The sequence below is a fragment of the Bos taurus genome, chromosome 2, assembly GCF_002263795.3.
Source record: "Bos taurus isolate L1 Dominette 01449 registration number 42190680 breed Hereford chromosome 2, ARS-UCD2.0, whole genome shotgun sequence".
Lineage (NCBI taxonomy): Eukaryota > Metazoa > Chordata > Mammalia > Artiodactyla > Bovidae > Bos > Bos taurus.
Window position 1 is genome coordinate 44,270,965 of NC_037329.1, and position 23,712 is coordinate 44,294,676.

A 23,712-nucleotide genomic window follows, 5' to 3' on the forward strand; every position below is an offset into this window, starting at 1 on the left:
AGTCTTCTCCAACACCACAGTTCAAAAGCATCAATTCTTCGGTGCTCAGCCTTCTTCACAGTCCAACTCTCACATCCATACATGACCACAGGAAAAACCATAGCCTCGACTAGACGAACCTTTGTTGGCAAAGTAATGTCTCTGCTTTTGAATATGCTGTCTAGGTTGGTCAAAACTTTTCTTCCAAGGAGTAAGCGTCTTTTAATTTCATGGCTGCAGTCACCATCTGTAGTAATCTTGGAGCCCAGAAAAATAAAGTCTGACACTGTTTCCACTGTTTCCCCATCTATTTCCCATGAAGTGGTGGGACCGGATGCCATGATCTTAGTTTTCTGAATGTTGAGCTTTAAGCCAACTTTTTCACTCTCCCCACTTTCACTTTCATCAAGAGGCTTTTGGGTTCCTCTTCACTTTCTGCCATAAGGGTGGTGTCATCTGCATATCTGAGGTTATTGATATTTCTCCCGGCAATCTTGATTCCAGCTTGTGTTTCTTCCAGTCCAGCGTTTCTCATGATGTACTCTGCATATAAGTTAAATAAACAGGGTGACAATATACAGCCTTGATGAACTCCTTTTCCTATTTGGAACCAGTCTGTTGTTCCATGTCCAGTTCTAACTGTAGTTCTAGCACTGGGTTGCTATGTTTCATGAACGTATCTCTCATCTCCTCAACTTGATTATATACAGCTTAATATCTTTGGTATCTACCACAACTCCCACTTGATACAAAACTCATCATTCTGTAAACATTTCCTTTCTTTTCCTGTTCTTTGGCTTTGCTTTCCTCCCTGCCTGGAACTCTCTATCCTGGTGACACGCTATACTGTCCATTCCTGGCAGCCCTCCTTATTTCAACAGCCTTCACGTTCTCCCAAAGATCTATTCCCACAGACAGAATTAATCTGTGTTCCCTGTATGTGTATTTCTGTTACAGCACTTCTCATGCTCTCCTTCATAATGTAGTTGTTTACAGACCTGTCTGCTCTAGCAGACTATGAGCTCCTGTTATATAAGGACCGTATCTTATTCACCTTCTTGCTACCATTGCACTTAGCACGGATCTCGTACTTACCAATTTTTCAGCAAGTATGTGTCAGTTTAAGTCTTATACTGGATGGTAGACAACTAGACGTGAACTAGTTGTTAGTTGTTAGTTGTGTCTAACTAGTTGTTAGACACCTACAAATGTGGTTGGTATGTAGAGAGCTACTTACCTGCTCTGTGCTCTTGGGATACCTGGACCCTGGGAATAGTTATCAGTTAGAATCACCTGGTTCACATATAAAACTGTGTCTGTGTTGGGTATGGTTTCACTACTGTGCAGGCAGTAAATGGCACAGGCTCTGCGAGGCTATCCTCATTGAAATGACACGTCACTCTGTGACCAGTGAGCCCATATTCTGCTTTGGGAAAAGAAAAGAATGTCTTATCTGTTCAAACCAGTTTAGGATTGTAAAAGTTTCTGATGAATCGGCTTATTTTGTTGACAGGCCTGGCCCTGACACCTGGGTCTGGGTGGGTTAGTAGAGGGACATGCCTGTCCTCTGTGACTGGGGACTGCCCCAGCCCTGGGCATCTTGATGAAGGCTCTGGAGACCTAGAGAGGAAGCTCACCACATCAGCCCTGGCTGGCAGGCACATCACTTAGAGCTGCCACATGGTTCAGAGGGGAGAGTGGGTCAAGGACATCATCCCATCCCCCTGTGCAAAGGACAGCAGTGTTCTTTGTGCTGCTGTCTGACCAAAAACCAAAACTGATTGTCTTCAGGTTATTCTCAAAGAAGGAGTGCCTCCTGAGTGAACTCAGCTTTTGCAGGCAGAAAAAAATGTGGAAGGATAAGGCCAACCTGATTCCTCAATTTCATTTTAGCCCATACCTTTAATTGTCCCAATCAAAGTTCTTATTAGACCCTTTAATTCTTCTTCACCTCGACTAATATAAACTTTACATCTCTATCCATTTGGGGGAGAAGGGGGGCTTAAGCAACATCAATTTATCTTCTCACGCTTCTGGACATGGAAAAGACAAAGTTAAGTGCTGGTAGTGTTGGTTTCTGGCAAGACCTCTCTTCCCGGCTTGCAGGCAGCTGCCTTCTTGCTGAGTCCTCTTATGGCCTTTCTTCTGTGTTGAGACACTCTTGGGTCTTTTTCTCTTGTAAGGACACCAGTCCTGTTTGATTAAGGTCTCACTATCCACTTTCTTTTCCACTATCCACTCCTTTTAACAGAGGAGTTAAAATAGCAAACATGGGCCCAGTCAAGAAACAAAGGACCAGGATAAATCCGTCAACAGAAGTGTCCTTGCTAACCAGTCCAGAGTGCTAACTCAACTGAGTGCTTGCCTTGGAGGGCATCATCTTCACAGTGGTTCCTTGAGTTAGGTTAATATGTTCCGCTTCAGAAAGGAGACAGCAGAAAAAGATTAGGTGTCTTGTCCAAAGCAAATATCTAGTAAATGGCAGTCTTAGGATTCCAACCTGTCTAGTTTCAAAGCCCAACTCTGAACTGCTTATTTTTCCCAGCTTTCATGAGTAAGCACGGCCTGTCCTTATGTTTCCTGATGAAAAATAAAGGTGATCTGAATAAATTAAATCATAGTATCTCTCCCAAACTCATTCTAATCCATAATTTTATCTCAAATTTTTGGGGGGTTTGGTCCAAAAGTTTCCAACTAAAAAAAAAAAAAAAAGCAGACATGAATTTCTTCCCTGACCACTTTGAATATAATAATGCGCTAATGGATAGGCCTGAAGCAAGGGGGGGAAGCCTGCAAGGTTGGTAGTCCCATCCCATCCATGGGAATAGTTGAGTGCATGTATTTTGATGTCAGTTCAAATGAATATTCTATCACCAAGTGAGTACTTGAAGACCGAATTCCTGGCACTTTGAGAAACAGACCTAAAGAACATCTTTAAGAACAGAGCTCAGAAGAATCTTAGAGATCATTCAAGAGATGCTTTGACCTGAAATGTAAGTCTTGGCTTCATTATTGATGATGGAGTGACTTAGAGCATGCAGCTTGAGCTCTCTGTGAGGGCTCAAAGTGCTTTGAAGAGAAATCAAGATTGTGTACTGGAGGAAACATAGCATACTTGGTAATTGTTGGTTTGTTCTGAAAGGAGAGAGAGAAAGAGAAAGAGAGGGATTCTACATTTTTTTAAAGCCTCAAGCTTTGGCGACCTCTCATCCAGCAGCACCTGCCAACGCCTCTACTGGGCTTGGTGATTAGCTATTTATTAGAAAGGGCTTCTGAGTCAGTCAGATCAGAGTTCACCACACTTCGCCCACTGCGTGACCTTGGGAATATTCAGTTTCTCTTCAGTCTTGGTTACTTCAGTGTGGATAATGTGCTCCACGTCTCAAAGTTTTTATGGTGACTAATTAGATAACATCTGTAAAGTGCTGTTTTACTGTGATTAAGGCCTCATTTCTTAGTTCCAAAGGTTGAACCAAGAATTTCCTCTAACCTAACGAGCTCTGACGTACTTATCAGATGGCAGTCAAAAAACAAGACTTGTTTTCATTCCCAACTTCTGAACCCACTGGGGAGGAAGGGCATGGCTCTTGCCATCCCACATACCAAGTGAAGTTGATCGGGGCTTATGGGGGAGGGTGGGCATCGTCTAATCACAATTAAGGCCCCAAAGAGCAAAGGTGGGTAGCAAGTGTGTGAGGAATATAGCAGCTTGGAGGACAAGTCCCATGACAGTAAGATGCGGGAGGACTTCTTCTGTAGAGGTAACTAGACGTGGGCGTGGCTCCTGTGCAGAGCAGCATGCATTCTACATATGCATAAGGGACCCACCAGACCACTCACATACCCTCAAATCATCAGTCTTATAATTCAAAAATAGCATTGATACCTATATTTAAACTACTGCACTACGTTGCATCATCTTATTTTTAACATAAGACCTACAGGCTTTGCAAATTTAGGAGACTGGTGGCCAAAGAGAAAAACTCACACTCAGCTACCATTTGTGGGGACCCCAAGCCCTTTCAGAGGGGATAGTCCTTTCCAAAGACCACAGTCAATAAAAGTGCTTGACACTAAGTGGGACGTAGTAAGTTCTCAATAAATATTGTGGTTATTATAGATTTTTATGTTATAATGATTATTAATATTTAATGTTGCCCATCAAAATCATCATTTGAGGTTAACATAGAAAATTTCAAGCTACATAATTCTATTAAATAAGTACATACTCATTTATATTATATATACAAATGTGAATATCTATATATATAATATTAGCTTAAATTTCTCAAGGTAAAACTTTCAACTGTACAGAAAGGTATAAAATAACAATAAACAAAAGTTTGTTTTCCTCTTCTTCTGTGTTTGTGTGTGTGTGTGGAGAGAGAGACTCTTAAAATATTTATTTTAACACAATTTTAAAACAACATGCCAGATTATTTTGTAGTTTGATCTTATGACTTAATTTTACGTATAATTACTTAGAGGTCTATATCATGCTTTTTAACATCTACATACTATTCTATGTGTGAATGTGCCATACTTTTAAAAACATAGCTTCTATGCCTAACATCTAGGTTTTTATGATTCTTTTGCTATCATATGCAGTGTTATAGTGAATATTGTTGTTGTTCAGTCACTCAGTCATGTCCAACTCTTTGCAATCCCATGGAGTGCAGCACACCAGGTTTCCCTGTCCTTCACCATATCCCTGAGTTTGCTCACACTCTTGTTCATTGAGTCAATGATGCCATCCAACCATCTTATCATCTGTCACCCCCTTCTCCTCCTGTGCTCAATCTTCCCCAGCATCAGAGTCTTTTCCAATGAGTCAGCTCTTCTCTTCAGGTGGCCAAAGGACTGGAACTTCAGCTTCAGCATCCGTCCTTCTGATGAACATTCAGGGCTGATTTCCTTTAGGATTGATGGTTTGATCTGCTTGCTGTCCAAGGGACTCTGAAGAGTCTTGTCCAGCATCACAGTTTGAAAACATCAAATCTTCAGCGCTCAGCCTTCTTTATGGTCCAACTCTCACATCTGTACATGACTACTGGAAAAACCATAGTTTTGACTAGATGGACCTTTGTTGGCAAAGGGACATCTCTGCTTTTTAATATGCTGTCTATGTTTGTCATAGCTTTTCTTACAAGGAGCAAGCATCTTTTAATTTCATGGCTGCAGTCACCATCTGCAGTGATTTAGGAGCCCAAGAAAATAAAATCTGTCACTGTTTTCATTGTTTCCCCAATCTATTTGCCATGAAATGATGGGACCAGATGCCATGATCTTAGTTTTTTGAAAGTTGAGTTTTAAGCCAGTGTTTTCACTCTACTCTTTCACCTTTATCAAGAGGCTCTTTAGTTCCTCTTCACTTTCTACCATAAGGGTGGTGTCATCTGCATCTAAGGTTATTGATATTTCTCCCAGCAATCTTGATTCTAGCTTGTGCTTCATCTAACCCAGCATTTTGCATTATGTACTCTGCATAGAAGTTAAATACATAGGGTGACAGTATACAGCCTTTTCCCAGTTTTGAGCCAGTCCATTGTTCCGTGTCCAGTTAGAACTGTTGCTTCTTGATCTGCATATAGGTTTCTCAGGAGATGAGTAAGGTGGTCTGGTAATACAGGAATAGTCTTATATGTACGTTTATACATACATATCTGATATAGGTATATTTCTAGGGTAAATTTCTTCAGATAGAATGGTTTGGTTAAAATTTTTGTCTGTTTTAGTTTTGATTGTTTTTGCCTCATAGTTTTTGTTAGTGCTAGTATAAATATGTGTGTATATGTAATAAATATGTAACTACGTATCCATAATTTTGCCTTGAAATTTCTTCATCTGCAATTTATTTTTATACAAGAAATCCAGTAGAGATCTACCTTTTTTTCCCTCCAATTGGCCATCTACATTTCCCAACATTACTTATGGAATAATCACTCTCTCCCCATTGATTTGAAATGTTTCCTGTGTTTATATTAATTATCAATATACAGTGGTTGATTTGCAGACTCTTATTTCTTTGTTCTGCACCAATACCAAATTTAAGTTCTGTAGTTTTATAATGTTTTAATATTTATTAAAAAGGTTAATTCGTGTTGGTCTTTTAAAAATATTTTTTCTGAGAGTTTTTGAATATTAATTTTTCCAAATCAACTTTCATATCATTTTGTCAGGCTGACATCAGTGCTGTTTCCTGTTCCCTCCAACGTGGCTTTCAGCAGCATCTGTAGGCCAGAAGTGTCTGTTCCCTTTGGGTGAAGCCTGGGCCTTACCGAGTGCTCCTTTTACATTTCTCTTCCTCCTCCTGAAACCTCCTCTTTTGGTTTTTCATTCAGTAAATAGTTTTGAGCTCTCCTGTGCGATGCAAAGCTCTGTGCTGGGGGCTCTGAGGACAACAGAAGCTGAGAAGACATGATTCTGCCTGAAGTATTGATAGATGCTCCACTCTGGCTTCTGTCACATCTGTAGGCGTCTCTGAGGAGGCAAATTTCTGTTCTGTTCTTGATGACACACCTGGATTCTTTTAGCAGTCAACATGCATTCCTTTAATGAGAGACGTTGTGAATATTTTCACAGAACTGAAGAGAATTTTTCATCAAACAGTTTCTGAGGCTACAGAATGGTAAGGAGAGGTTCAAATCCTTTTCCTATTTTCTTCTAAACCAACCTATATTATTCTTCCCTTTACATACTAGAAGGAAAAGATTTAAAAAAAAATTTTTTTAAGACACAAGTGACTGCCTATAGCCACTTTTAGGAGAAACATACTTACTGTTGTTAGGTCTCTAATATGACTCTTGAGAAAATAGACCACAGCATAAAAGTAGTGTTTTGTGGGCCACTTTGTAAACCACTGTGGGGGAATGTGAAGTGTCAGTCACTTTTCCAGAAGGGTCGTGTGCATGTGTGTGCTCTGTCATGTCCAACTCTGTTGACCCCATGAACTGTAGCCCACCAAGCTCCTCTGTCCCTGGAATTTTCCAGGCAAGAATACTGGAGTGGATTGTCATTTCCTACTCCAGGGCATCTTCCCAATCCAGGGATCGAACCTGTGTCTCCTGCATTGGCAGGTGGATTCTTTACCACCAGCACCACCTGGGCAGCCCCAGGAGGATCATAGATGGCCACATATATAAGTAGTTGCCTCATCACTATGCAGCTCAGCAGTTACTAGCAGCACATTCAAGATTTTCTGAGAAAATACTGTCATTTCCCTTTGAATATCTCTCCTGAAACTAAATTAGTGCAGCTTGAGCCACTGCCCTTGAATGAAGACTTCATGCTGTGGCTACTGCTTGCAGCCAGTGCTGAGGTCAGCCAGGTGAGCCACCTAGGCACTCACCTGCATCATGTGGATTGGTCAGGTGCTCTTAGTTCTGACCAGGTATGGCTGGTCCCTGGGGTGGCTGCTCAGTGTCCCATAATGTTGTTCTGTGACCTGTGCTACGTAAAGCTTGACTGCTTGAGGCCACCTTCTCCAAGCAGGCAGTCACTTTGCCTTTCCCAGGAGACTGAGCTCCATAATCTCATCATCCATACCATTAAAATAACATTCTTATTGGAAGCAAAGTGTGATCATGACTCTTTTTCAATTTCTGTCACCCTTTCGTCTCACAGAGAGTTTCAATTTATTACTGTGTTCATTGGTGTAGCACTTTTTACATACTTGTATGATGTTATGCATGCATGCATACATGACCAGTCACTCAGTCATGTCTGACTCCTTGTGACTGTAGCCCACCAGGCTCCTCTGTCCATGGGATTTTCCAGGCAAGAATACTTGAGTGGGTTGCCATTTCCTTCTCCAAGCGATCTTCCTGACCCAGGGATTGAACCCAGGTCTCCTGCATTGACAGGTGTGTTCTTTACCAGTGAGCCACCAGGAAAGCCCATGATATTATGCACTGATAGTCAAAGCAGTTTTGCCAAGTAGCATTCATGTAAAGTAATCTCTGTCTCTTGTTCTCCCCCCAGTGTATTAGGCTGAACCATATGAAATTGCAGTCTTCCTAATAACCCGAGATAAGAGGAATCTGTCCCCTGTCACCACCATCACCATTGATTTACCTTTCAAATCTATTAGCCCACATTTCAGCTCTCCTTTCCCACAATCTCCTAAATGGCCATGGCTGATACAGATTTCCTTTTTATCTCTATTGGGGCCTTTTTGTCACCTCCCTCTTTATACTTATGAGGCCAAAAGAAATTTTTCTGCTGTTATTGTTTCATCATTGATGGGTTTCCTTGGACTAGCAATCAAAAGAGATACCTATCAATCATGACGTATGTGAGTCAAATCGTTATGCTATATATCCTAAATTTATACAGAACTGTGTATCAGTTATATCTCAATAAAAGTCAAAGAATAAATGCAAAAAAGAGAGAAAAATACCTATCTGAAATCAGGCAATTACAGCAGTTGCCAAATGAGTCAACATAACAAGAAAGATACAGTTGGCTAAGCTTTCTGAATGAATATTATTTACTTTAACTGAAGTTATGTAAAAACAGTTATAGTAGAACCTATTAATTTGGATTCCACTAATCAGATAATTCAGACTAATTATTATATATAATTAATTATGTAATTATAATTCAGTTTTTAACTATATATCGATATGTAATTTTAATTTAGCTACAAGAAATAATTTAAATACATAGTATAAACACAGTTGGAGAAGTTAGCACTTAAGAAAAGAAAACTCTCAAGGGGGCCTTAATATCCTCTACCAATCACTAAAATTCTGAGTAAAAGTCCCATCATTAAAGAGAAACTCAAAGAAATCCACACACTAGAACCTTGATAATCTAGAGATACTATGTGAAGTGAGAAATAGCAAACATGCCTTTTGAAAAAGCAGTCTGAAATTCCCTTTCCATGATCTAAGAGTGTCATTTTTTTACCTGCATCCATCAGTCCTAATTAGTGAGATTTTGGTGTACAGTCTACATTAACAAAATATTTTGCATCAGGTTTTTGTGATAGCTCAGTTGGTAAAGAATCAACCTGCAATGCAGGAGACCCTGGTTTGATTCCTGGGTCGGGAAGGTCCCCTGGAGAAGGGATAGACTACCCACTCCCGTATTCTTGGGCTTCCCTTGTAGCTCAGCTGGTAAAAAATCCATCTGCAATGCAGGAGACCTAGGTTCAATCCCCCGATTCGGAAGGTCCCCTGGAGAAGGGAAAGGCTACCCACTCCAGTACTCTGGCCTGGGGAATCCCATGGACTGTATAGTCCTTGGGGTCACAAAGAGTCGAACACTACTGAGCAATATTCACTTTTGTAGAGGAAATTTAAAAAGAGATTCTGCCCATACTCCTGCATCACGCCCTGTGACAGTGGCATGAAGGGAAGCTCTTTTTGCCTGTCTGAGCCTCAGATGCTTCATCTATAAAGTGGGGATAATCATAACCTATTTCTTAGGGTTGATGGGCTGATATAAAGTTCATAAGTTAGTGAATCACATAAAGTAAGGGTTGAGTAAGCATTCATTCTCTTCCATTTCCCTTTATGACCTTTTCTGATCATACTCCTTTGCTGCCCTTGACCAACTGCCCTTTGAAACCTAAAATTGAAGCTTAGTCAGATTAATTGCTGGGCTTCTGTCCAATAAAAGTGGGCTGCAGAGTTTGCCTTATTCTTTCAACCAATATATTCAAAGACCTCTTTACAAGATACAGAGCAAGGTGAAAGTGAAGTGAAAGTGAAGTCACTTCAGTCGTGTCCGACCCTTAGCGACCCCATGGACTGCAGCCTACCAGGCTCCTGCGTCCATGGGATTTTCCAGGCAAGAGTACTGGAGTCTGTTGCCATTTCCTTCTCCAATGCATGAAAGTGAAAAGTGAAAGTGAAGTCGCTCAGTTGTCTCCGACTCTTAGCGACCCCATGGACTGCACCCTACCAGGCTCCTCCGTCTGTGGGATTTTCCAGGCAAGAGTACTGGAGTTGGGTGCCATTGAAAGTGCAAGGTACCTAACACCAAAATTAAGCAGTCATCTCTAAGGAATTTCAAAAGTTACTTGTTCTGCCAAAGTTCTGGTAATGTACATATTATCCAGTGCTCTGGATTAGGGCACTGAAAACCATAATTCTAAAAAAAAGAAAAAAATCTTATGCTCTTGAGGGGTGGGACAGCTAATAATTAACATCACACCCAGTTAGCATAAACCTTGGTCAGTAAACCAACCACCTATCGTGGAACAAAGAAATAGATTCTGATGGGAAGCAGAGTGTCTTTCTTTCAATAAATCTGAGGTTCTACTATGTGGCAGACACTGCCCAGGTGTATCTACTTGGAGATCCAGACTAGACCCTGCTAGGCTGGGTGGGTGCCCTTGCAAAAGGCTCTGGACATGTTTGATGAAGGGGTGGAGAAGAAGAAAGCAGCTGCAACAAAATGAGGGGCTATCCTGTAAAGATAAATGTTACCTAAGAGACATTTTTGCCTAGGGCAGCCTCATGAGGGGATCTTTACCCATCCACTCTGGGAAACCTGGGAAAGTAATCAAGAAAGAGCTCCGTTTCTTCTGAAGTGTGGAAAAGTGCATTGTTAAGTCATTGCAAACTCAGTGGGAAGAAACAAGCTCAAATCCATTGGGATATGCATCTCTGGACATTTACTATCACTTAGTCCACTTAATGCAACTATTAAAATACCAAATCAACATCAAGTTTATGTAAATTCACTTGTCTCATCTGGAAGGGAAACTGCATAGTCCAGTGTGGTTGCCACTAGTTACATGTGGGTTCAGTTCAGTTCAGTTCAGTTGCTCAGTTGTGTCCGACTCTTTGCAACCCCATGGACTGCAGCATGCCAGGCCTCTCTGTTCACCACCAACTCCCGGAGTTTACTCAAACTCATGTCCATTGAGTAGGTGATGCCATCCAACCATCTCATCCTCTATCGTCCCCTTCTCCTCCCACCTTCAATCTTTCCCAGCATCAGGGTCTTTTCAATGAATATTCAGGACTGATTTCCTTTAGGATGGACTGGTTTGATCTCCTTGCAGTCCAAGGGACTCTCAAGAGTCTTCTCCAACACCACAGTTCAAAAGCATCAATTCTTTGGCACTCAGCTTTCTTTATAGTCCAACTCTCACATCCATACATGACTACTGGAAAAACCATAGCTTTGGTTAGATGGACCTTTGTTGGCAAAGTAATGTCTCTGCTTTTTAATATGCTGTCTAGGTTGGTCATAACTTTTCTTCCAAGGAGTAAATGTCTTTTAATTTCATGGCTGCAGTCACCATCTGCAGTGATTTTGGAGCCCCCCAAAATAAAGTCTGTCACTGTTTCCACCATCTCCCCATCTACTTGCCATGAAGTGATGGGACCGGATGCCATGATCTTAGTTTTCTGAATGTTGAGTTTTACATGTGGGTATCTACATTTCAATTAATTGAAGTGAAACAAAATTTTTAACCCTTAAAAATTAAATGAACAATGCAGTTCTTCAGTCTTGCTAGGCAGATTTCAAATGTTCCGTAACCACATGTAGTTGGTGGCCACCGTAGTGGACAGTGCCCACGCGGAGAATAGCCAGCATTGCAGAAGGTTCTCTTGGACCACACGGGTCTTGTTTGTGCCATTATTATGCTTGTACTCTATGCTGTACTATGGCATCTTAGTAATACTCTAAAATAAGCCTGAAGGGTCGTTCCTATTTTGCAGATGAAGAAAGAATCTCAGAAAAGATAAGTAGCTCCTCTCACATGGCTCTCACAACAGAACCTGACAGATGGTCAATGTCCAGTGAATGGTAGGAAGTGAGAGGCCCAGGACTGACCACAACGCTCAAAAGTTCCAACAATAACCAGATTCTGGTCCAGTGTTAGTGCATTTTAAAATCAAACATTAATAAACTCTCCCTCTCCTTGCTCTAATTTAATGACATATTTAAATACTAAAACTACTCAGAAGAAGAAGTATATATTTCAGTTTTAAAAGGACAAGACAAGTAAGTGGATCCCTGGGTCTTGTGGTGGGTTTGGAGAGTGACTGCAAATGGATAGAAGGGTTTTGTTTTGTTTGTTTTTGTGTTTTTTGAGGTGGTAGAAATATTCAAATGTTAGATTTCTGTGTCTGTAAATACTAAAAATGTATGGAGTTGTATATTTAAAACTATGAATTTTGTGGTATGTAAAAATTGATGCTTTTGAACTGTGGTGTTGGAGAAGACTCTTGAGAGTCCCTTGGACTGCAAGGAGATCCAACCAGTCCATTCTAAAGGAGATCAGCCCTGGGTGTTTTTTGGAAGGAATGATGCTAAAGCTGAAACTCCAGTACTTTGGCCACCTCATGCGAAGAGTTGACTCATTGGAAAAGACTCTGATGCTGGGAGGGATTGGGGGCAGGAGAAGGGGATGACAGAGGATGAGATGGCTGGATGGCATCACTGACTCAATGGATGTGAGTTTGAGTGATCTCCAGGAGTTGGTGATGGACAGGGAGGCCTGGCGTGCTGCGATTCATGGGGTCGCAAAGAGTTGGACACGACTGAGCGACTGAACTGAACTAAACTGAACTGAAAGCAAAAAAGAACAAGATATGAATCCTAAAACTCTAGGCAGCCAAAAATTGAATTTGAAAAGCTGCCAGAAAGTTTAATTAGTGAGTCAAAGATTATTTGTTGGCATTTCAGGAGTCATCCTCATGATGGTAAAAGAAATGCTGTTCCATCTCAAATCAAACACTGGGAAACTCTGCGAGGTCTGTGTTATTATTTCCATTCCACAAGGGAGGAAATTGAGACTCAGAAAGTTAAAATAAGTTCCCCAGGACCCAAGGCCAGTAAGAATGGATAGCAGTGTCAAGCCCAATATGGCCTGGCCCAGAGTCCACGGCCACTCTCCCATCTAGCTCATGGCCTCTTTCTCTGAGCAGGAGGAGCCCTTCCACTATTTGACTTGACGTCACTTTCCTTCTTCCAGGACAATAGTAAACTGACTTTTCAGTGCTTCTATAGGGCTTGTGTTTTGTACTCAAGAAGATTTATGAAAGGTGTGAGTCTGTAATCTGTTTTCAATATTGAATAAAAGGGGAAAAAATCTGGGCCTTGTGTTAATAGGAAGATATATGTTTCTTTCTTTTGATATTTACTAGGATGCATTATTTTATGGCTTTTACAATGACTTTTATATATACACATGTACAGAATATTATATATATATATTTTATTTATATATGGAGAGATACTTGTTTCTTTTCCTCCCAGGTTAGTTGATTCTTTGAGGTTAAAGATGTGACTTGCAATGGTGTCTGCATAGGAACTTTTGAGGTGCTAGCCTCCATCATGCCTCTTAAACATGGGTTAACACCCTAGGTTAGACTTACTCGATAATTTGCATAGCTTGCTCTTTGCCCATTTTATAGAGTGGAATTCTGGAAAATAAAAAGCTGATGGGGCTTCAATTTCTAGCTTTGTCCAGAGCTAGTAACCTGTATATCATTAGTTCTGTTCTCTTAGCATCTAGCATTATTTTCTTCTTGCATTTTGCCTGTTCCAGATCATAAAGATTTAAGTAGACCTCTGGGCAGTTCCTGAGAAGGCAATGGCACCCCACTCCAGTTCTCTTGCCTGGAAAATCCTATGGATGGAGGAGCCTGGAAGGCTGCAGTCCATGGGGTCGCTGAGGGTCGGACACGACTGAGCGACTTCACTTTCACCTTTCACTTTCATGCATCGGAAAAGGAAATGGCAACCCACTCCAGTGTTCTTGCCTGGAGAATCCCAGGGATGGGGGAGCCTGGTGGGCTGCCATCTATGGGGTCGCACAGAGTCGGACATGACTGAAGCGATTTAGCAGCAGCAGCTGGGCAGTTCACCCCACCCTCCGAACCCTCATCCTGACCCTCCAGTCCTACCAAGCCCGCTACAGCCCCGTTTTCCTTTCCCACCCTTGATCTAGTCCAGCCAAGGCAGTCTCCTCTTGCTTCTCCGTGGCTCTCTGCTTCTCTCCATGCCATTGTGAACAACCTAGGTTCTTTTTATTTTTCCTTTTTTTCTCTCATCTATACTTTGATAGAAAATCGAGCAGTTGAAACAAAACAAAATAAAACAAGAATAAATAGACGCAAGAAACTAGTCCCCTGCCAAATCAGCAGAACGTGTCCATGGGCCAAATTTGGGCTCTTGACATTGGACCTCTGCTATCTCTAGGACCTTGAGAGTCAGCAGCAATGATTTCCACCTTCAAAGAAATGTGGATATCAATGAAGGAAAAAACAAAATCCAGAGTAAATGCTATGAATTGTTGTCATTGTTGTTCAGTTGTGTCTGACTCTTTGTGACCCCATGGACTGCAGCATGCCAGGCTCCTCTGTCCTTCACCGTCTCCTGGAGTTTGCTCAGATTCATGTCCATTTAGCCGGTGATACTATCTAACCATCTCATCCTCTGCCGCCCCGTTCTCCTTCTGCCTTCAATCTTTCCCAGCATCGGGGTCTTTTCCAATGAGTCATCTCTTCACATCAGGTGGCCAAAGTAATGGAGATTCAGCTTTAGCATCAGTCCTTCCATGACACTGTAATTATGAAAGTAAATATCACAGTGCTTTATTTTTCCTTCTACCAATATTCTTAGAATACTATACGCTTTTACATTTTTTGGCAGTAGTAGAATTTATTAAGTAATTTTGAAATTCTTGTTCACATTTCAAAATAAAGTGGACTTGCAGGAGTCTTTGAGTCACTTCTTGTGTGTGCAGATGATTGAATGCCAGGATTTGAAAAGTCATTAACGCAGTTTCAGGAAATTAGCCATTTCCTAGTGTCAACAGTGGATTGTGTATTTTAGCTGTTTGACTCATTGCTCCAGTGGGCAGCCTGCTTTCTTGTGAACTATAATCATTAGCCTTCTCCACAACGTGTTTTCAGAACAAGTGCCTCCTCCCTGACTTCCCACATCGTAATCACTTTATAGTCCAGACATCTAACACCTTAAATTGGTCTACCGCAGACATCACACTTCAGCAAAGCATTGCCTGGAACTAACACAAAACTGGTTACATATATTCTTTAGAAACATTGTTTCCTTTCTCTCTTACTCTGGATTTTGTGCAGGTATACCTAAATTTGGACAAAAGCTTTGTTCTGAGAAACTCTCATTTTAAAGGATTTCAAGGTAGCTCCTTTTAAAGCAATGAATGTATATATAAAATTGTCATCCTGTATTTATTTATTTTGAAGGTCCAGATTTTCCCCCAGTAGATTTGCACAGAGGAATTTGACTATTATTTGGTTAGCAAATGCATTTTCTCTGGAAAGGGCACTTTTAAGTAGCATCAACATATATGTACTACCATGTGTAGGGTGAATGGTTGATGAGAGGTTGCTGTATAGCACAGGGAGTCCACCTTGGCGCTCCTACCTGCGTGGGATGGGGTAGGGGTGCTCAGGAGGGAGGGGATATATATATATATAGTTAAGGCTGATTCACATTGTTGTACGGCAGAAACCAGCACAGTATGGTAAAAATTAAAAAACAAAAAACAAAGCAGTACATAGAGTGCGCGGATTTGGACTCACTGCAGTTATCAAACTTACAGTATAATCATTTTCAGTATATAAATGTATCAAATCAACACATTGTACACCTTAAACTTCCACAGTGTTATATGTCAATTATATCTCAATAAAACTGGAGGGAAAACTATGTCTTCTATGCAGTAAATACAATAAAACAGATACATTTCAAGATGGGCTATTGTGCATATATATTATAAGTGAGTTGAAAATGATTAGAGTCTCTTAACTTTTTTCTTAAGTCATAGTAGAAATATCAGCACTAGGAAACAAGAATGATAATGTCTATTTATTGTGTGACTACTATTTTACAGATGAGAAGACTGAGTCTTGGAGTGGTTTAGTAACTTGCATAAAGTTTTCAAAAGTGGGTTGCAGAGTTAGAATTTAGAACTGGGATTTTCCTCAGCATTCTAATAAAACTCTAAGCAGGAGTTATTGTTCTTGGCTACTGGAAAAATCTGTGCTGGGATTGTTTTTATGGTGGAACAGACTACCCCAGCTAAAATGACAGCCCCTGCTGAGACAAAGCTGCCTCTATGGGCAGCAAATTCACAAATAATGTATTAAAAAAACAAACACTAACATTTCTAAGTTTAGAAAAAACTTTTAAAGGGCCCATTTCAGCAGTCAACCATCCTTAGTGTTATTTTTTTGCAGTGGGTAGCAAATTCTCAGCTATATGGATAGGTATATGCTTCTGTGCCTGGTTTATGAAACATGCCAAATACACCAGTCCTGTCAATACCTCCTCTGTGTAAATGTCATCATCTACACAAATATCAACTTTTCATGCCAGCTTAAGGAGATTGTAAGGATGGTGTTCTTTTAGCAAGCAGAAGGCAAACTTCTGGGGTGTTTGGTTTTTGTTTTTAGCTGATGTGGTTTTCATTGCCTCCTATGGCACGAGCACCAGGCGACGTTTGCAGCCCCCAATTCCTTGACCATATGAATCAGGCTGGATTTCATCATTGTTCAAACAGCCCTTCTAGGCATGGGCTTCAGTTGAGGACATCCTTATTCAACAGTGTTGATGTTGGAACTGGAAAGTCATTTTACTAATGCAGGTTTCTGCTTTATTGTGTTGAAATCTTAGACAAATTGATCATCTGTAATTTAAGATATGGGCAGGATTTAGCTCTTGCAATAGGCTGAGTCTCTTTTTCTTTCAAATCTATATATGAAAGAGAGAATGGAATGAAACTTCAGTTCCACAAGTGGTATGGGTTTAATATAAAGATAGTACAGAACCAGAAGAACTGGGGCTGGGTATCACATAATTTTCATTGCCATTTACTTTCTAGCACTTAATCCAGTCAAAATACTTCCCTTTACAACATTGCTACCTTCCGAATTACTCAGATGCTTAACTGTATTCTGCATCTACATTAATGCAATAAGGCACAGAGCGTATGCATCAGATTCTGTGCAAATGAGAAGAACTCATTCCAGGAGGCCGTTATGGAATTGATGACGTAAGACACCCCACATCATCTCATTCAGGCTACTCCGGGTTTTCCTTTCCAGGGTTCAGCGGACTCCTACACAAGCAGGCCGTCTGACTCCGATGTCTCTTTGGAAGAGGATCGGGAAGCGATTCGGCAGGAGAGGGAGCAGCAGGCGGCCATCCAGCTTGAGAGAGCAAAGGTGACGTTCTTGCCCCTCTTGGGTTCCAAAGTGGCATGTTGCTCAGCAGGTATCAGCTGCTCTTCCCCTGCCTCACATTTCTCTGGAATAATCGCTTTATGATTGTCCCGATAAGGCACCAGATTGCCAGGCCCTCGTCTGTTCACCCCTGATAGTAACACTCTCAGGGAGTGAGTGGTATCCTGAGACCTGGACCCTTTCAGTTTCCTTTTGCATTTGGTTGGGTGGTGAAAACTCTTGGTCATCTTCGATCTTGGTGATTGTGGACCATACCCAGCTTGCCCTTCCGGGAGTTGGCAGAGAGCCTCTCAAGGGACCAGCTTGCCCGCCCCGTTCTCCATGACAGTAGCCTTCATCACTGGCCGCAGGCGCACAGCTGGTCTCTGCACTGTTGATGTCTCTATCCTTCCCCCCTGGTTTCAGTCTCCCACCTCAAGTTCCTTCCCTGTTCAGAACTTTGAGCAACGATTAGCATTTCAGCAAAATCGAGCAATAAAAGGCTTTGCTTTTATTGAATTATTGATTATTGAATGATTGTTGAATAAGCTTTCAGATTATTGAATATCTGAAAGAGACCTTCAGATATTCCAGAGGAAGAAGACCCCATCAGTTCAGTTCATTCAGTCGCTCAGTCATGTCCGACTCTTTGCGACCCCATGAATTGCAGCACGTCAGGCCTCCCTATAGGAGGCAACAAAGAACAAATTGCATTTTTGAATGCTAGAACTGAATGAGTCACTAGAGATCTCCCGTGCTATGTCTTTCAGACATTTTTTTTTAAGCACAGACCCTTTTTTTGAAATGAAATTTTATTCACAGTAATGGACATAACAGATTGCTAGTCAGCCTCTCCTCTTTGCCCTTCATGATAGACTCCTAAGGCATATTGATCCAGTCTTTCCAAGTTTTAGGAGGAAAAAAAAAAAGGAAGCTCAAATAAAGTGAACTCCTTCCCTTTTCTATTTTGACAGTAAAATATTTAAAAGAGTGGGAAGAGGAGTGTGAGGCAGGCTCAGGAAGTGTCTTCCTTTGCTTTGACACCTGTGATATCTGTGCCAGGTGGTGGAAGCGGGTTGGAGGCAGTGCGGTGTCAGCGGGACCCAAATTCAGGTCCTGCTTCGACCCTCTTGCTCCCCAGGTGTGTTCCCAGCTTGAAGAAATGAGCCCATAGCAGAGCAGCCTGCCAGTGGTACAGAATTCGCCTGCCAGTGCAGGAGACCCAAGCCCGGTCTCTGGAGCTGGGAACTGCAATCCACTCCAGTATTCTTGCCTGGAGAATTCCATGGACAGAGGAGCCTGGTGGGCTGCAGTCCATGGGTTCACGACACGACTGAGAGACTAAGCACCTCTAGAATAGAGCAGCCCAGGATTGCAGGAACCTGGTGTGTTCTCGCGTGGCTAATTCCTGTTTTAGTCTTCTCTCAGGGTCTATCCTGTGGCTGCTGTGGTCACCCGGATGTCAGCAGCAGTGCTGTCAGCTGAAGCTGGAGGTTGGCTGAGCCTCTGCCAAGCTGCAGCCGCCCAGGAGCACTTTGCTGCAGGGGAATTTGTCTAAAAAGAGTTTCAGAAGCAGTTTTGTTAGCTAGGGAGAAGGTGACGTGATGAGTAAACGGCTCCGCCCTCCCTGTCTGCCCCGGCCGGGCTGGCCTTTTTTTTCCCTGCGGGGACAAGATATTCTGTTGAGTGGGATCCTGCAGGTTTTCAGATCTGAGGCTATTTCAACAATATTTATTTTACCCCTCCACCTCTTTTTCCTTAAAGACCCAGCATACATTTCCTGTACCCCAAGATGTGGGTATCTGTTATCATTTAAAATAATAAACATGGGAATTCCTTGGTGGTTCAGGAGTCAGGACTCCATCCTCTCACTGCTGAGGGCCCAGGTTCAATCCCTGGTTGGGGAGCTGGGATCCCTCAGGCCTCATGGTGCAGCCAAAGAGAGGTAAAAAGAGTAAAAGGACGCTCATACTTCAGAAAATAAAATAACCAACTCAAGTTTTATGACTAAAGGACAAAGCAGACTGCCCCTTCTGCCTTCCCTCCCCAAGACTCTGGGGCACAATTCTTTGGAATGTTGGAAAGTATGACAGGAGGGGAACAGGGTTGAGTGAGTAGGACAGAATCCTTTTCAGAGTCCTTTCTGCAGATTTCTTAGTGCTGCCTGGAAATGCGAAACCCAATTGAGATCCCTCTTTGGAAAGCGATTTCTCTTACTGCCTGGTACTCTCCGTGATCTGATTCTACATTTCAGTTAGAAAAACCCTCCTCGTCTTCCTCCCTTCATCCTTCTTCTATGGTTCTGTTCCTAGTCTAAACCCGTAGCATTTGCTGTGAAGACGAATGTGAGCTACTGTGGTGCCTTGGACGAGGATGTGCCTGTTCCAAGCACGGCCATCTCCTTTGACGCGAAGGATTTTCTACACATAAAAGAGGTAAATGTAGGATGCATGCCTTAACCTGCCACACAATCAAGGGCAGGAATCAGCTCTGAGCCAAACTAAACGGAGAGGAGCCCTGAGGAGCTGCCAGTGTTTTGCCTCATTTAATTGGAAAGGCTTCCAAATCCATCCCTTCTCACTGAGATTTAGAAAACTGAGGTTGTTGCTTGCATTATCACGCATTTAAAATAAAACTAGCTGTTGGAGAGACAGTGGATTGGAGTGGGAGAAGTCTGGAATCAGGGAGACCGTTAGAGCTGTTCTAGATGAGGGATAATGGGATTGAGCCATCCTGGTGCTACTGAGATGGAGAAAACTATTTCTCTCCACATTTGAGGTATACTGTGGGAATTCAATGAAGAGTGCTGGTGATGGACCTTGTGTAGGAGCTAAGATTGAGGGAGACATCAAAGATGATCAAGGAAATCAAGGTTTATGAATTGAGCAGCTGGGATGGATATGACTAGGGTGGGGTGAGGACAGATGGGAAGGGAATTTGGGAGTGGACATATCAAAGGAGAAATGAAGTCGGAAGTTAGATGTGAGAATCTGGAGCTCAAAGGAAGGGGTTGGGCCAAAGATATACATTTGGATCGTTAGTTTATCCAGGTGGCATGTAAAGCTGTGGTAATGAATGAAGTCATCTAAAGACAGAGGAGAAGGAGGAGAGAAGGCAGCCCTGGATCAAATCCAAAGGAATTCCATCCTGCAAAGGTGGGGTGCATAAAAAGACTCAGCAAATAAGGAAGCTGAAAAGGAGAAGCCTGAGATATGGGAGGAGAACTAGGGCAGAGCAATTCATGGACATCAACAGAGAAGAGTGTGTTCAAAAGGAGGAAGCAACCAGCTGCAGCCAATGTTGTGACATGTCACCTAAGGTGAGGAGAAAGGAATGGACGTTGGGTTGGCAACACAGTGGTCAGCAGCGTGGACGTCGCTGGGACCATTGTCTGGAGTTTTGGAGATGAAAGCTGGATGCAGTGTGATGAGGAGAGAAGGGGAGTTAGGAAGTATATTTAGCAAGCACAGACCATGCTTCCAAGGGAGTTGACACTGACCAGGCAGTAGACTGAAGAGGGTATGAAGTCAAAAGAGGTTTTCTTTCAAGATGGGAGCTATCAGAATATGTGTCCGTGCCTGTTAACAGAGAGAAAAGGAGAGAGATTGATGGGAAAGGTGGGAAGTTTTTGGTAGTCAGGAAGCCTGGGATCCAGACCCCAAGTGATGGGGCAGACCTTTGATAGGAAGGGGAACACTTAGTCATTATAACAGATAGGGAAAAAGATGAGTTTAGGTACTCATAGCTTTAGTTATGAGAAACTGAGGAAGCATCGAGATGACCTCTTCTGCTTTTTTGATCATGTATAACATGAGGATATTCATATTTGCCCTAAAGACAAGGACTCTCAACCCAAAACATGTGCCCTAACACCTGAGTGGTTAGGTTGACTTTGTGTCATCATTCTCATCAAAAACAACCAAACCATATTCATTAGTTGCTCATTCCCATTGTTTCCAAGGAGAAGCAGCACTTGAAACAGTAAAAGAAGTCCTCAGATATTCCAAGCATACTACTCACACCTACATCCCCACCTTGATGCATTTTATTGTTTTTCCTCCATTCCATCAATCATCTCCATTTGTCCTGTTGGTTGCTTTTTTGATCTATATGCTCCTCGACCAGTGACTTTCCCTTGCCTTGGCAGTTTGATGTATGATGTTGAGCTGGTAATCCTATATGGATTAGAGCCACTTGTTTTCAGATTTTGAGATCTCAAATAAGGAAACATCTTAGGAAGAGAAAGTGCTCATCATTTTCAGGAAAGCAAAATGAGAAGAATTGGAATAGCACTAACGTGACCTTGCCAGGAAGCTGGCATGTACTCCCAGAACATCAATGCACGTGAACATATTTCTATAATCGAGTTGTAGCCTTTCCTCTAATCCATAACCTCGAAGGCCATTTGGTATGCTCTATTTTCTGTACTTTATCAGTAATGAAAAGCTTAAAAGTAGAGAAAAGCTACAGCAGTCCTTATCACATACACCAAATGACCAGTGATTTAAGCCCTTGAATGTACAATGTAACTTTCCTCTAAGTGGCTCAAAGGACTTTCATTAACATTGAGTCAGATTTTCACTGTGCTTTAGCTATTTCCTAGAAGAAAGTAAATGGCACCCCACTCCAGTATTCTTGCCTGGAAAATCCCATGGACAGAGGAGCCTGGAAGGCTGCAGTCCATGGGGTTGCTAAGAGTCGGACACGACCGAGCGACTTCCCTTTCACTTTTCGCTTTCATGCATTGGAGAAGGAAATGGCAACCCACCCAGTGTTCTTGCCTGGAGAATCCCAGGGACGGGGGAGCCTAGTGGGCTGCCATCTATGGGGTCGCACAGAGTCGGACACGACTGAAGCAACTTAGCAGCAGCAGCAGCAGAAGAAGAAAGTAAAACATCTTGGGAAGTTACATCAACTATTTCAGGAACCCCTTCAAGATCATTTGGGTAGCAGTTAGTAAGTTAGTGTTCCGGTGGGTTAATTTGATTTCAGGAGGTAACTTAAGCTGTGGGAAACTATGACTCACTGTCTGTTTTGTCCCCACCACAGTAAAACTTAAATTCCAAATCCATGCACCAAACATTCTAACGTGGTCCCATTGCCTTTTGTTAATTCCAAAATAAATAGACCTGTTATTTCAGGAGTGTTATCCTTAAATAAAAGATGGAAAGATGGGAGAAATTGAGGCCTAGACTGTTCAAGATTTTATATTAGGTTGACTCACATTTCTTCAGTGCCGGCTCAGACTGCTTGCCATGTGTGCTTTGTGTAGGAGCTGTGTGCAAAACAAAGGCCAAATCTCTAACTCATATCTTTTTGCTTTTGAGTATATAACTGTTATTCAGAATTACTCAGAGCCACCCGAAATTTCGTGCTTTGATGATTCAGTGGAAATATCCATTTCTCCTTCCCAGCATGTCAATGTCATATACAAATTCTACTGTCCTGTGAGCTAAGCAAAATATACCATATAGAGTTACGCTTTGAAAAAATGAGATGCTTCCTGGATCAAAGAGAGAGAGAGTTACCTTGTCCGACATTAATAAAGACAATAAAGGAAGTTTTTGGAATTATCTCTGGAGGATGTAAACAGTAGGACTAATGTCTGTTTTCTGGAAATCACCTAGCTGAAACCTTCCCTTGAGGCAGGTAGCTTGGATTAAACATGCCTTCTGCCCTAAGATTTGTTAACTACAAACTGGTACTTGCCATGGGTACTTTACTGACTGAGCCGCCAGGGAAGCCCAAAAGAGTCGGACACGACTTAGCGACTGAACAAGAGCAACACGGGCGCTTGCCATCTGCCTCTGTCCGGATTAAGTCATGTGCTGCTGCAGCTGCTGATTTTCAACACCCTCTGAAAGTGGAGAGCAGAAACGAGGCACTCTGTGCTCTGGGAAAAACTGCCATAACTGGTCTTCAGATAGTTAAGTATTTTTCAGGAGCCAATTTTATGAGCCCCATTCTTATATCTCCTCATATTTAGAAAAGCACTAAATTCCTTCTTAATGATGACTGCTCCTTATGACTAGCAGAAAGCTTCTGTTTGTGCTTGATTGAATGTATTCTTTCTGACCTTCCTCCACTGCCTCTTGGAGCAGTTTCTCAGAACTATCTGAAATGCTGTCTCCTGGGCTATAGTCCTCATTTTGCCCCCAAATAAAACTTAACTTGCAGCTGTCATATTGTGCATTTTTTTTTAAAAGTCAGCAAACTCAGCAAATCTGTCATTACAAATGCAGTTGTGCTGGCCCATCAAATAGGACCATGTTCACCCCATATTGACTGAAGCCTTTGTGTGGGTTTGTTTTCCAAAGTTACATGTCTTGGAACTTTATTTAAATGGAAATTCCTTCATTCCTATTGGATTTCAGGTCACTTCAAGATTACTTCAAAAATTCCACTTATGTAAAATATGCTTAGTCTTTGTGAGAGTAGGCTTATTTTTCTTCAGGTAATAAGATGGACCTTGATTTGCAAATCTGTATTTGGAAGATTATATTGTTTTTCCCCAGAGAGAGTAAAATACAGATACTACGGTGGAATTTTTACCTCA

The 23,712-nt window shown here is 41.9% G+C and overlaps 1 protein-coding gene across 2 annotated transcripts in view; it reads left to right on the forward strand.

The window, feature by feature from the left end:
• The window catches only part of CACNB4 (calcium voltage-gated channel auxiliary subunit beta 4), a 281,150-nt gene that overhangs the window by 200,645 nt on the left and 56,793 nt on the right, over window positions 1-23,712 (forward strand). For both annotated transcript variants that reach the window (XM_005202405.5, NM_001192104.1), the window contains exons 3-4: window positions 17,040-17,159; window positions 19,469-19,591. In XM_005202405.5, the coding sequence (XP_005202462.1) occupies window positions 17,040-17,159; window positions 19,469-19,591 (243 nt within the window). The remainder of the gene's footprint in view (window positions 1-17,039; window positions 17,160-19,468; window positions 19,592-23,712) is intronic.